The sequence below is a fragment of the Geotrypetes seraphini genome, chromosome 2 (assembly GCF_902459505.1).
Source record: "Geotrypetes seraphini chromosome 2, aGeoSer1.1, whole genome shotgun sequence".
In the NCBI taxonomy this organism is placed as follows: Eukaryota; Metazoa; Chordata; class Amphibia; order Gymnophiona; family Dermophiidae; genus Geotrypetes; species Geotrypetes seraphini.
The window spans coordinates 240,988,077-241,003,527 of record NC_047085.1 but is presented as its reverse complement, the minus strand read 5'-3'; the positions used below and the strand labels follow the sequence as shown (position 1 = coordinate 241,003,527).

Genomic DNA, 15,451 nt, shown 5'->3' with positions numbered 1-15,451 from the left:
TCTAAGGTAGGTTTACATTGTAATTCTGGGTCTAGGAAGGGTACACACATTGCAAGCTGTACCGAAAGAGTTAAGGTAGCTCAAGCAGGTATTCCACCACAGGGTACAAACACTTTCAAACCTAGGATAGGTACACATTGCAATACTGGGTCTAGAGAAGGTACACAAACTACAAGTAGTACTGAAAAGGTCCACGCAGCTCAAGCAGCAACAGCCCCAGGGAGGCTTAGCAAACATACTACATGGAGGGCTATGTACGTCAACGCCCATAGTTTGGGCAACAAGATCCTGGAACTTGAGACTGAAATGAGAAATGCTGACCTGGATGTGGTGGCGATAACTGAGACCTGGCTCACCGACTCCCACGGGTGGGACATGGTGATACCAGGATACAACCTTCTTCGCCAAGACAGGGAGGGCAGAATGGGGGGAGGTGTAGCAATATACACTAAGGATGATATCAAAGTCACCAGAATCACAGATATCAGGTACACAGGGGAATCCCTTTGGGTAAATTTGGCCAGGGGGAATGACAAATGCCTGTATCTTGGCATAGTATACAGACCCCCAAGGCAACAGGATGACATAGATATAGAATTAATCGGTGACATAGAGAATATCACCTTACGTGGGGATACAGTGTTGTTAGGAGACTTCAATATGCCTGATGTGGATTGGAACACACTTTCCTCTGCATCCAGCAGCAGCAGGAGACTATTGAACTCTATGAAGGGAACTAAACTGAGGCAACTGGTATTGGAGCCAACAAGGGAACAGGCAATACTGGACCTATTGCTTACCAATGGCAAAAGTGTCACTGAGGTCTCAGTGGGCGACAAGTTGGCCTCCAGCGACCACAACATGATATGGTTCAAACTCAGGAAGGGTTTCGGCAAAACTAACACATTAACCAGGGTCCTTAGCTTCAAGAACGCCAACTTTGAAGGTATGGGGAATTTCATCAATCAAGCACTACAAAACCGAGCAGGAACAGATAACGTAGAGGTTGCCTCTTGAAAGCTATCATTCAGGAGGCGACCAATCGCTATATAAAATCAGTGAGTAAACGGTGCAGGAACAATAAGCCACAATGGTTCTCTGCGGAGATCTCGGACCTCATAAAGAGAAGAAAAAAGCGTTCATCTCCTACAAACATACAGGATCTCAGGACTCTAGAGAAGTCTATTTGGCTAGGGCAAAAGCTGTCAAAACAGCGGTTAGAGAGGCCAAATTCCGAATGGAGGAAACTTTAGCAAAGAACATCAAGAAGGGCGATAAATCCTTCTTCAGGTATATTAGCAACAGAAACCGCAGCACAAGCGGGATATTACGCCTTAGGAAACCAGACGGGAACTATGTAGAAGCAGACTCAGAAAAAGCTGAATTGTTAAACGAATACTTCTGCTCGGTCTTCACCCGCGAGGCGCCGGGTTCCGGCCCTCAGCTGCAGAAAAAGAATGGCTCAGGAGACCCGTTTAGTAATTTCAAGTTTACAACAAGCAGTGTCTACTGTGAGCTGTCTAAACTCAAGGTTAACAAAGCAATGGGGCCAGACAACCTACACCCCAGGGTGCTCAGGGAGTTAAGGGATGTCCTGGCGGAACCACTATCCGCACTCTTCAATCTCTCCCTTAGTACAGGTAGAGTCCCGTTGGACTGGAAAATGGATAATGTCATTCCACTCCACAAAAAAGGTTGCAGGACAGAGGCTGAAAACTACAGACCAGTGAGTCTCACATCTATAGTGAGCAAACTAATGGAAACCCTAATCAAACACCAATTAGATAAGATCCTGGATGAGGAGAATCTATGGGATCCCCGTCAATATGGATTTACCAAGGGGAAATCCTGCCAATCCAACTTGATCAGCTTCTTTGACTGGGTGACGGGGAAGCTCGATGTTGGAGAGTCCTTGGACATTGTATACTTGGACTTCAGCAAAGCATTTGATAGTGTCCCACACCGCAGGTTGTTGTGCAAAATGAGTTCTATAGGATTAGGTGACACTTTGACAAAATGGGTTGGGGACTGGCTTAGTGGTAGGCTTCAGAGGGTGGTGGTGAACGGCACCCCCTTCGTAACGACGGCAGTGATCAGCGGAGTGCCACAGGGCTCAGTCTTAGGCCCGATCCTTTTCAATATCTTTATAAGGGACTTGGCTGAGGGGCTTCGCGGTAAAATAACGTTATTCGCCGATGACGCCAAACTATGTAATATAACAAGCAAGAGCACAATGAACAATTTGAAACACAACCTACTCCTATTGGAGCAATGGTCAAGGACCTGGCAACTGAGTTTCAATGGCAAGAAATGCAAAGTCATGCACCTCGGCAGTCAAAATCCATGCGAGACTTACACCCTAAATGGCGAGATCCTAGCAAGGACTGTTGCAGAACGGGACTTAGGGGTGATCATCAGTGAAGACATGAAGACTGCCAATCAAGTGGAGCAGGCTTCATCTAAGGCTAGGCAGATCATTGGATGTATACGTAGGAGTTTCGTCAGCCGTAAGCCTGAAGTCATTATGCCGTTGTATAGATCCATGGTGAGGCCCCATCTGGAATACTGCGTGCAATTCTGGAGGCCTCATTACCGCAAGGATGTACTGAGGCTTGAGTCAGTTCAGCGAATGGCCACCTGGATGGTCTCGGGACTCAAGGATCTCCCGTACGAGGAACGGCTGGATAAATTGCGGCTATACTCACTCGAGGAAAGCAGAGAGAGGAGAGATATGATCGAGACGTTCAAGTACCTCACGGGCCGTATCGAGGTAGAAGAGGATTTCTTTTTTTTCAAAGGTCCGACGGCGACAAGAGGACATCCATGGAAAATCAGGGGGGGGGGAAGTTGCACGGCGACACCAGGAAATACTTTTTCACCGAAAGAGTGGTTGATCGCTGGAATAGACTTCCACTTCAGGTGATCGAGGCAAGCAGCGTGCCTGATTTTAAGAAGAAATGGGATCGTCACGTGGGATCTCTGCACAGAGTTAAATAGGGGAGGGTCATTGGGGTGGGCAGACTAGATGGGCCGCGGCCCTTATCTGCCGTCTTTTTCTATGTTTCTAATGCAAGATGACCCTAGACTACAACTACTCTGCCCAATAGATTGCATCACCTACCTATCAAGAAATGGTTGCAGGAGTGGCAGTCTGGCAATACTGCATAAATCATCTTTTCACATCAAAATCATGGAATCTATAACTTACACCTCATTAGAACTACTAATGGTAAACAGTGACTCTTCCCAACATACTATTCTACATCCCTCCTGGAAAGTGGCTAGAATCTGAATCACAGTTCTCAGACATCATCTCAAGAACCATGGTACAATATGTCTCCACTTAGACTCATGGGAGAGTGTGGTGCACTGGTTAATCTAGAGTAAGGTGCAAAAGTTTGTGAACACCACTATTCTGTGCAAATTTCAGTGCAAGAAACACTCAGAGGTACAAACAAACAATCCAAGAAACATTTTTTTTTTTAAATAAAGTACATGCACAAAAATACTGTAGTTGTTGACTAGTCAAAAATTAATACAAATAAGCAAAGTTTGTGACTGTTAAAGCCTTTTTTCAGTATTTTGAGTATTGTCCTTTGTTGTCGAGTACAGCTTGGATTCGGGCAGACATCGAATGGCATAGCTGCTAGCAGTATTCTAGTGTGATCTGAGTTGTCCACACCTGTTTTGTTTTGTTCTCCAGATCTTCTAGTGATGTTGGATGCATGTCAGCCACAGCTCTCTTCATTATCACCCATGCATTCTCGATTGGATTGAGATTGGGAGAGTTTCCAGGCCATGGAGCCAGTAAATGACATCTAGTTGACGCTATCCATGCTTTAACTGCTTTAGTTGAATGAAATGGTGCTCCATCATGCTGAAAATGATTGGTACCATGTATGGATATGAATACTGGTAACTTGTCTTTCAGAACCTGCAGGTAAACTGGTCCCGTCATGGTTGTGTTTCTAGGCATCATCCAGATTCCAGCTCGTCCATGTGCCGAAATTGCACCCCAAATCATCACTTTTTCACACTGCTTTACTGTAGCCACCACATATTTTGCATTGTACCTTTGTTTTGCAGGTCTCCAAACCCTCCCAGTGTAATTCTTAAACTGAGTGAAGGTGGCTTCATCACTAAACATCACTTTCTCCCAATCTGCAGACTTCCAGCTTCTGCATTTATTGCAAAACTGAAGACGATCGGCAATGTTCTTGGCAAATAAGGTTTTTTTTTCTGGACCACCATCAAACAATCTGCGACAAATTGTCCATCTGCTCAGGTTCTGAAGGTGAGATGGTAAGCAAGAACGGAGTCGGGTGGCATTGATCTGAGGAGATTACTTTGCAGTCATTACAATTTTCCAATCATCCCGGCTGGTTGATGCACGAGGACGACCACTCTGTTGTCTGGAACAAAAGGATCCACTATCTTTCACATGTTCAAGCGTAGCATGCACCACTCCAAGTGAAATTTTCAATGATGATACAATTCTGCAATAAGAGAGACCTTCGTTTCATAAAGCAGTAACCTGTGCCCAGGTTTCAGGATTGAACTTTGGAAAAAGGTTGAAATCTGGTAGACTCATGTCTGGACTGTAGGAAGCATGAAATAACACCTCCCAGCCATGAATGCATCATCATCACAAAGTTCCATGTGGAAGAAGTGTCATAGCAGTGTGTTATTGTGATTTTGTTTTGCAAAAAATGCACAGAAAAATGCACAAAACTCGACCTCAGTTGCTCTTGGCTGAGCCACTCATTCTTCATGACAACGCTCGCTCGCACATATGGAATGTTATCATTGAAAAACTATGCAAATACAGCTGGGAGGTGTTACCTCATGCTTCCTACAGTCCAGACATGAGTCCACCAGACTTCGACCTTTTTCCAAAGTTAAAACAACCTATGCGTGGACATTGTTTTGCATCTCTGGAAGAGCTTTCCTCCGCTGATACCTAAGCCATTCGGCAACTGAACAAAAATGGTATCTTGGATGCAATAATGAAGCTTCTTGGACGTTGGGACTTGGTCATTGCAAAGCAGGGTGACTATATTAAAGGATTGTAAAGAAATACTTGAAAAAATAAAACATGTAAATTAAAAAAAAAAATAGTGTGTATTATTTATGAAATGACCCTCGTATATAATCAATCCAACAGTATTCCAAATGCCTCTTGAAATAGCTGGGCTTTTAGACATTTTCTAAAATGGGTCAAAGTTGGTTCATCTCTCAAAACCTAAGGTAGGAAGTTCCACAAAACAGGAACTAAATAGAAAAACCTCCCCTTATAGGCTCAATCTAGCAACCTCTACAAGCAGCACCTGCAACAAACCTATCTCACTAAAACATATGGTTCAAGAGGGAACATAAGGAATGAGCAATTGCAATAATGATCCTGACGTTCCAAACTAAAATTTTATACACAATAACCAAAAGCTTATACCAGATCCTAAAGTAAACTGTCAGCCAGTGATGCTGAACTAACAAAGGAATAACATAATAATAACAATAACTTTATTCTTATATACCGCCAAAACCACAGTAGTTCAAGGAGGTTTACAACAAGAGAAACTGAACAGTCAACGACTTATACAAATCATCAGAAATACATAATGAGCAAAAAGAAGTTAAAAACAGTAAAACCTTAGGTTACAAATCGATCAAACAACTGCATCTTTACTAATTTTCAAAAAGAGTGGTGAGATTGAAACACATGTAATAATTTTACCCAACCAATCGTTCATTTTGCCTGCCTGAAAAGCAAGATTTCTGTACAGAAATCTCTTAAATCAACAGGCTTTTACTACTGGATTAGCAAATAAGTGAGTTCTGCATGTGGACTTATTGAACTTGCCTCCATCGGCAACCAATGTAATTTTTGGTAATAGGGAGTAATATGTTCCCATTTTTCCAAACCAAAAATCAACCGTACTGCTGAATTTTGAATAACTTGTAGTCTTTTGAGAGTTTTCTTATAGGTTCCCTAGTAAATTATATTACAATAATTAAGGATGCTTAATATAGATGACTGAACTAGCAAGCAAAACGATGCTGCATCAAAATATTTCTTAATGATTCGGAGTTTCCATAGGACATGATAATATCAGCCTCTACAAGTCTACATAGTTTTATTAACAAGTTTTTTGAGCATAAGACATCATATCAGGGGAGTCATTAAGCTTATGGGACTAAGTTTAATTGGAGCACCAACCTCAGTTGACGTCATTCAATTTGCATTTGCTCTGATCATTTTTTACTTTGTTGAAGGCATCTGCATGAAGCTGAAAAATCAGTTTAGTAAAAAGGTTTATTTTGACATGATGGTTAAGTATATATTTAGCATTTGCCAGAAAGAAAAAGTGAATGAAAATAAGAAAGGAAAGCATTTGTCTTTTTCTGACCATTTTGATAAAGACAGTAGACACAATCATTTCAGTCCAAGACATGATTTATTCTAAGTTGGTTTCATATGGTTAATCCAATTAAAATGCACTTATTTTATATATGTTTGCTTCTTTTACTAGGTAAACGGAAATGTCTTGGAGAGAGTTTGGCTCGGATGGAGTTATATCTATTTCTCACTGCTATCCTACAGAACTTTTCCTTAAAATCTGATCTAGAGCCAAAAGAAATTAACCTAACACCAGTCAGCAAAGGTTTTGAAACCGTACCTCCCTCTTATGAAGTCCACTTCCTTCCACGCTAAAGAAAAACTAAATAGTGAAACTGCAAGGACTATTTGCTATGTCTTAATGTACTTGACCCATTCACATTTATCTACTGAAAAGTCAATATATACTGGTGAGCACCTAAATAAAGCTATACAAACACAACAGGGTTCTGTTACTAAATTGAGGGAAGTTTTGCACTTACTGAACATTTATTGTAAAACCTAACATCCAGTATTTGTTGTAAATGCAGGGATCTCAGCCAGTATCTACCCTACATTTTCTCCACATGGCAGACACTATTGGGCAAATTCTATAAACGGTGTCCTGATTGTAGGCAGTGGTAGGCGTCCTACCGCTGTCTAACCAGCCAATCATGCCGCATGTTTAAAAAAAAAACACTCCGAGGCAGGCTGCCTGCATTGTAGGCATTTTTGTGAGCCTATGCAGACGCATAGGACCACTTAAGCTTGCTGAAGACTATGCATGAGCATGGTTTTGCCTTGAAGTGGCCTTAGGCGAGCTTAGGTGGTCCTATGAATTTCTCTAAGGTCGCAATAGGTACCTAGAATGCTGGCCTGCATTTTAAATAGACGTGGCTGCTAAACTGATTGCAGTAACGGAATCTCTCTGCCACAATCAGTTTAATGTCTGCAATAGGGAACCCGTCCCACCATAAAGTCGGCCAGCAGGAGGAATGCCCCCTGAAGAATGGCCAGCAGGAGGGATGGGGTTGTGGGTTCAAACCCCGTGCTGCTCCTTGTGACCCTGGGCAAGTCACTTAATCCTCCATAGCCCCAGGTACGTTAGATAGATTGTGAGCCCACTGGGACAGAGAGGGAAAAATGCTTGAGTACCTGATTGTAAAAACCGATTACCGTATTTTCACGCAAATAACACGCACCCGTATAAAACGCGCACACGTGTATAGCGCGCAGAAATCACGATGATAAGCACAAAAACTTTGGTATAACGCGCTCACGATTATACCGCGCATGCTGCCCGACTCTCCGTTCACCCCCCCTGACTTCCGTGCACTGCCCCGCCTCTCCGTGCGCTGTCCCGACTCTCTGTTCACCCCCCCTGACTTCCGTGCACTGCCCCGCCTCTCCGTGCGCTGTCCCGACTCTCCGTTCACCCCCCCTGACTTCCGTGCACTGCCCTGACTTTCCGTGCGCTGTCCCGACTCTCCGTTCACCCCCCCTGACTTCCGTGCACTGTCCCCCCTTGAAGGTCTGTCCCCATCCTGAAAGCCTGATGCCCCCCCCCCCGACGTCCGATACATCCCTCCCCCCGAAGGACCGCCGACTCCCCAACAATATCGGGCCAGGAGGGAGCCCAAATCCTCCTGGCCACGGCGACCTCCTAACCCCACCCCGCACTACATTACGGGCAGGAGGGATCCCAGGCCCTCCTGCCCTCGACGCAAACCCCCCTCCCCCCCCAACGACCGCCCCCCCCAAGAACCTCCGACCGCCCCCCCAGCCGACCCGCGACCCCCCTGGCGACCCCCACGACCCTCCCACCCCCCTTCCCCGTACCTTTGGTAGTTGGCCGGACAGACGGGAGCCAAACCCGCCTGTCCGGCAGGCAGCCAACGAAAGAATGAGGCCGGATTGGCCCATCCATCCTAAAGCTCCGCCTACTGGTGGGGCCTAAGGCGCGTGGGCCAATCAGAATAGGCCCTGGAGCCTTAGGTCCCACCTGGGGGCGCGGCCTGAGGCACATGGTCGGGCTGGGCCCATGTGCCTCAGGCCGCGCCCCCAGGTGGGACCTAAGGCTCCAGGGCCTATTCTGATTGGCCCACGCGCCTTAGGTCCCACCAGTAGGTGGGGCTTTAGGATGGATGGGCCAATCCGGCCTCATTCCTTCGTTGGCTGCCTGCCGGACAGGCAGGTTTGGCTCCCGTCTGTCCGGCCAACTACCAAAGGTACGGGGAAGGGGGGTGGGGGGTCGTGGGGGTCGCCAGGGGGATCGCGGGTCGGCTGGGGGGCGGTCGGAGGTTCTTGGGGGGGGCGGTCGTTGGGGGGGAGGGGGGGTGGCGTCGAGGGCAGGAGGGCCTGGGATCCCTCCTGCCCGTAATGTAGTGCGGGGTGGGGTTAGGGGGTCGCCGTGGCCAGGAGGGTTTGGGCTCCCTTCTGGCCCAACTACCAAAGGTACGGGGAAGGGGGGTGGGGGGTCGTGGGGGTCGCCAGGGGGGTCGCGGGTCGGCTGGGGGGGGCGGTCGGAGGTTCTTGGGGGGGGCGATCGTTGGAGGGAGGGGGGTTTGCGTCGAGGGCAGGAGGGCCTGGGATCCCTCCTGCCCGTAATGTAGTGCGGGGTGGGGTTAGGGGGTCGCCGTGGCCAGGAGGGTTTGGGCTCCCTTCTGGCCCGATATTGTCGGGAAGTCGGCGGTCCTTCGGGGTGGGGGTGCGAGTGGTCCTGCCGGGGGGGGGGGGTGTATCGGACGTCGGGGAGTCGGCCGGGCAAGAGGGCTTGGGCTCCCTCTTGCTCCGATCGTGGATGCGGGTGCGGGTGGGAGCGCGTGCGAGCGGTTGTTCGGGATGGGGGTGCGAGCGGTCCTGCTGGGGGGGTGAATCGGGCGTCGGGCGGGGGTGGGAACTATGTTTTAAAACTTTTGTATACCGCGCTCACGCATATAACGCGCGAGGGGTATGCGCGGTAGGTAAAAACGCGTATAACGCGCGCGTTATATGCGTGAAAATACGGTAGATAACCTTGATAGGCGGTATATAAAATCCTAATAAACTTGACTTGAAACTTGATGTCCAGCAGGAGGGATGCCCCCTGTAGATCACTGGTAAGAAGAATGCCCAATCCCTCCTACCAGAACCCCCCCCCCCCAAAGATCAACAGCCTATTCAGCCCCTTTGCCCTCTCCTACCCACACTGGGTGGTGTAAACAAAATAAACAAAAAAATACCTTTCCTCTCCCTGTTAAATCCTAGCTCACATACGTGGTTCAAATCTGACATATTGTAATCACAAAACAGAAAATAAAATTATTTTTTTCTATCTTTTATTATCTGGTCATTATTGAAATCATGTTGGTCCCAGGCTCTGGTTGTCTTCTGATAACTCGCTTGCCAGAGTCTCCTGCCCTTTTGTCATTTCCTTCTTTCTCCATGCTAACCATCCATCTTCCATCTCTGTCCTCCCTTTCCTCCCCCAGAAGTCTGGCATCTTTCCTTTTTGCATCTGCATCCCTGCAGCTGCAGCGATGGACCCCTCATCCCCATCTCCAGATCCAACATCTCTCCCCTTCTCAACTACTATTTCATCCAGCATCTCTCCCTCCTTCCCCACCACTCCAGGGTCCACCAGCTCTCCCTTTCTCTTCTCAACTACCCTCCTATCCAATATCTCTACCCCTCTCCACTCCATCCCTTGTGTCCAACTTCTCTCCCTTTCTGTTCTTTTCCTCCCTAAATCCCATTGTTCACCATCTCTCTCAAATGTCGGATCCTTTATCATTTTCAAGGAAGCATGAAATTCAGTTTTTTGCCAAGTACTCTGCTCTTTGTTCCCATCCTATTCTCACTAGTTTCTCTTGCTGTCTCTTTTTAACATTTCTTCTTCCCCCCAACTAAACTCCAGCAGTTTCTCTGACTAGCTTCCCACAGGTCAATCTCTCCCTCCAGCCTGTCCCACTCATCTGGGTCCAGCAGTTTCTCTGACTAGCTCCAGTCCCCATAGGTCAATATCTCTCCCTTCAGCCTGTCCCACTTATCTGGGCCTTTTCATACGTCCAGAACTCTATTCTCCCATCTCCTGCGGGATCCTTTACTTGCTCGCTGCAGTTTCACTCTTGGGGTCACGCGGGCAGCGCAAGTGAAGCAAACACGATGCCTTCAGCGGCCCCGAAAGCCTATCACTCAGCTACAGTTTCATATCCCTGCATAGGCGAGAATTCTACCAAAGATGCACAACATGGGAAGTCTTTCATCCATTCCGACCCCAGGACAGTTTTTGGTGAAACACTGATCTCACCATTAGCTGCTGTTCCGCCCTACTCAAACCTGTTCCTCACTCTGCACAGCACACAAATTCCGACTTCCACAGCCATGAACCCAAACCCCGCCCTAACACCCGAAAGACAGCCTTCTCTATGGTCAGAAGCTGTAACAGAGGAAAAGCTTCTGGGGCTAGCGAAGGCAGCACAGTGAACAAGTGCACTGCTGTTGGGGAGCTAGCAAGGTAAATAAGTACCGGATTCTGCAGGGGGGTGGGGGTGGGGGTGGAATAGAGCTTGTGTTGAAGATGACTGGCATAGCCTCATGCACATCCTGACTGACTCCACCAAATTGACGAGGCCGATTTTTTTTTTTTTTAATGAATCTATTCGAATCTATTCACCCACAGTGAATCGGTGAATCTATTTGAATTGCGAATCGGGCAGCACTGCTTATTACCTCTCTTATTACCATCTTTTAAACCAATTTCTATCCTTACTTAACCCCTTCAGAGACCCACCTCCTTCCTTTCATACCTCTCAACAGTATCTCCATCCCTTTACAATGCCTCTTATCTTCTCTCCAGTCTTCCAGCTCATTTACACCAGGGCTGATATTCAAAGCTAGCCACTGACTGGTTAAATCTCTTGGTTGAAGCTAGTCACTAATATTCAGTGGCACTTAACTGGCTAAATGGCACTATATATCACACTTAGGGCCTGATTTTGTTAATGACATGATTTTGTTAATGACATTGTAGATGCCTACAATGTAGGTGTCTAGACATGTCAATCACGTGTCAGGCGTCTCTAATAAAATCATGCCTATATTGTAGGTGCATATATTGTAAGCATCTCTAAAATAGGTCAGGGTTTACCATACCTACAATGTAGGCACAGTTCTGCTGGAGATGCCTACCAAAGCCTGACTTTAAAAAATGCCCCATTTCACCCAAACCACGTCCACATGGTAGTAGGCATCTGAGTATAGGCACTTACCAAAGAATTACCTTTATTTTTCTGTCATTATGAGCTTGTTAAAACTCATTAATGACATCATTAACTCTTATAGAATTTTTCCCTTAGGCTTGGATTCTCTAAACAGTGACAGTTTTTTAAGCACCTGTAAGCATCCAAACTCGGTATAAAAATGCTGGAATTGTGCCTCCATAGATGATTTATGCCACCTAACATCACTATGGGTGTGACTAATGCCGGAAGTGGCATTAGACAGCCTAAAGCAACCACAGAGGTGCAATTCAGATCATAGGTAGGCACTGAATATGTAGGCCTACATTTCTGGTTCCTATCTTTGCTGGAGGCATGATTCTGTACCCGGTGCTGGCGCATGATTGACACACGATCAGCAGCCGCTTTTAAGGCAACCGTTGACAAAGGCTTTGGTTACAGAATCCAGGCCATAGTGCCTAAATCAAAGCTGTTGGGAGCATTCTGGAGGGGCAGAGTGCTGATATTCAGCCCTTAAGTGACCAGGTTTACCATATAAATTGGACCTCAAAAAGTCCCTCCTATTTTTATGTGGTAATTCATGGCTGCTTGTGTGCTGAATAACAAATAAAGTGGCTATGTGTTAGCCAACTTAACTGGATATTCAAAGCTGGAGCCCACACAGGTCCTGGCTTTTACTATCCACAAATAATGCTATAGGCGGTGAACAAAATGCTATATTGATCCCATTGTGTCTCAACCTTTCCTCTCTCTTCATCCCCTTTCTCTTTCCCCCATTTCACACCTTCATTCATTCTCCCAATTCATCAGTATACCTCCATTCATATTTCTATGTTCTCACTATCCCCTTTAAATTTCTACTCCATTTTTCTCAATACTCTCAAACTTAGTTACCAAGTCCTAGTCATCGTCTGCTCATTTTTCTGCCCTTCAACCTCAGGTGCTAGTCATCTTCTGATCGGTTCTCCTACCATCCCCCTCCATAAGTCCTACCGTGTTTCCCCCATTATAAGACCTCCTCCTTTAGTAAGACATCCCCCTTTTTTTCCCCACCTGGAAAATATAAGGCCCCCCCCGAAAATAAGGCACTATTTGGCAAGCACCCCCACAGCCTCCAGACCACCCCCATCATGTAGAAGCTCCTACCGGTGTCCTGCTGCTTCCTCTTGGTGGTCCCGACACGATCGGGGCAAGAGGGAGCTCAAGCCCTCTTGCCCCAGCCAACCGCTGCACCCCCGACACGATCGGGGAAAGAGGGAGCCCAAGCCCTCTTGCCCCGCCGACTCCCCAACTCCCCGACAATATCGGGCCAGGAGGGAGCCCAAGTCCTCCTGGCCCTGGCGACCCCTCCCCCCCGCTAGTTGTTCGGGCCAGGAGGGAGCCCAAACCCTCGTGGCCACGGCGACCCCCTACCCCCATCCCGCACTACATTACGGGCAGGAGGGATCCCAGGCCCTCCTGCCCTCGATGCAAACCCCCCTCCCTCCAACGACCGCCCCCCCCCCAAGAACCTCCGACCGCCCCCCCAGCCGACCCGCGACCCCCCTGGATGACCCCCATGACACCCCCACCCCCCTTCCCCGTATCTTTCTGTAGTTGGCCGGACAGACGGGAACCAAACCCGCCTGTCTGGCAGGCAGCCAACGACGGAATGAGGCCGGATTGGCCCATCCGTCCCAAAGCTCCGCCTACTGGTGGGGCCTAAGGCGCCTGGGCCAATCAGAATAGGCCTGGGAGCCTTAGGTCCCACCAGTAAGCGAGCTTTGGGACGGATGGGCCAATCCGCCTCATTCCGTCGTTGGCTGCCTACCGGACAGGTGGGTTTGGCTCCCGTCTGTCCGGCCAACTACAGAAAGGTACGGGGAAGGGGGGTGGGGGTTGGCCAGGGGGGTCGCGGGTCAGCTGGGGGGGTGGTCGGAGGTTCTTGGGGGGGGCGGTCGTTGGGGGGAGGGAGGTTTGCATCGAGGGCAGGAGGGCCTGGGATCCCTCCTGCCCGTAATGTAGTGCGGGGTGGGGGTAGAGGGTCGCCGTGGCCAGGAGGGTTTGGGCTCCCTCCTGGCCCGAACAACTAGTGAGGGGGGGGGGGGTCACCAGGGCCAGGAGGACTTGGGCTCCCTCCTGGCCCGATATTGTCTGGGAGTTGGGTAGTCGGCGGGGCAAGAGGGCTTGAGCTCCCTCTTGCCCCGATTGTGTCGGGGAGTCGGGACCGCCAAGAGGTAGCAGCAGGACACCGGTATAAGCTTGCACATGATGGGGGGGGGGTCGGGAAGCTGTGGGGGTGCGAGCGGTCCTTCAGGGTGGGGGTGCGGGTGCGGGTGGGAGTGCGTGCGAGCGGTCCTTCGGGGTGGGGGTGCGAGCGGTCCTGCGGGGGGGGGGGGGTGAATCGGACGTCGGGGGGGGGCATCAGGCTTTCAGGGTGGGGACAGGACGTGTGTGTGTGTGTGTGTCAGCTCTGCTGGTCCCCTGCCCTGGAACAGGAAATTGATATGAGAGAATTTGGGGCCAGTGGAACAATGATGGCACACGTGGACTGCGGACCCACACCTGCTCCATGCACACACCCTGCCTATACCCAGAACAGACTACCCCTCTGCTCCTTCCTTGGTATGCTAGAGCAATTACCTACCAAATTAACAGAGAATGGAAATATGGAGATGTGATGACCTGTACCATATACAGGTAATAAATGTCTTTTTTTCAGCAATAAATGTGTACTGTATTCTTCTTCATGGAAAAATAAGACATCCCCCTGAAAATAAGACCTTGTGCATATTTTGGAGTTTTTAAAAATATAAGACAGTGTCATATATTCAGGGAAACAGGGTAGTTATCTACTCTGTTGCCCTCCCCAAGTAGGTCCTAGTCACTGCTCTGCTCTGTTTTCCTCCCAAGGTTTTGGTCATGTCCTCCTCCCTTTTCTAGTCCCTTCAATCTTCTACTTTGTTTCTCTTCTCCTTACCCCACCACCTAGTTCTATCTTCTGTTTTTCTTTAGTCCCATCCATCTCCTGCTTAGTTCTCTTTTCCCTACCCCTTAATCCCATTCATCTTCATCTCTGTTCCTTTTCCTCTCCTTGCAGTTAGAGAATGACACGGAGACAAATTTGTCCCCATCCCCGCAGGAACTCAATTTCCCCACCCCATCTCCCATGAGTTTTGTCGCTATCTCTGTCCTTGCCCCGTTCTTGAAAGCTCAGCCTTAACCGCACAAACTTCGGACATTTATGATTTCAAAGTGTTTGAGGCTTGTGCAGATGAGGATGGAGCTTGCAGAATTGGGGCAGGGACAGAAAAAGAACTCACAAGGACGGGAGGGGAAAAGAGTTCCCACTGGGACAGGGAAAAATTTGTCCCCATGTCATTGTCTACTTGCAGCAGCTTTTGTTGTCTTTCAAAAGTCAACACCACTCTGTCACACTTATCATGTTTACTGGGTGGTGCCAGCTCTGGTTACATGTGGTGTTAGATAATGTGGGAGTATCTGGGCTATCGGTCACAGAATTCAATGTGGTGCAGGCTGCAGCCTCTTTAAAAATTCATTAGCAATTAACATTTCCTAACTAGTCAAAACATCCAAGTGGGTATTTTCAAAACTGATTTCCAGATGTCTTTCTGGTTGTTTTGTCTCGAGTGCATCTAAATCTTAAGAGGGCATGTTAGAGTCATGTTTCGGGTGAGCTTGGAGTGGGCTTAGGGTTTGACATTCTGCAGGGATAATCAAATCTTTAACAAAATATCCAGGGCTTTTTTCAGATGTTTAGAGCTAGACCTATTTTAAAATTGAATAAAGGTCAAAAAGGTGCCCAAACTGACTAGATGACCACTGGAGAGATTAAGTCATGACCCCCTTTACTCCC

At 48.0% G+C, this 15,451-nt stretch overlaps 1 protein-coding gene across 1 annotated transcript in view; it reads left to right on the top strand.

The window, feature by feature from the left end:
- LOC117355156 (cytochrome P450 2G1-like) overlaps positions 1–6,810 on the top strand; it is a 53,172-nt gene extending 46,362 nt beyond the window's left edge. The window contains exon 9 of the mRNA XM_033933289.1: positions 6,531–6,810. Coding sequence (XP_033789180.1) covers positions 6,531–6,712 — 182 coding nt within the window. The 3' untranslated portion in view covers positions 6,713–6,810. The remainder of the gene's footprint in view (positions 1–6,530) is intronic.
- Positions 6,811–15,451: the final 8,641 nt, after the last annotated feature.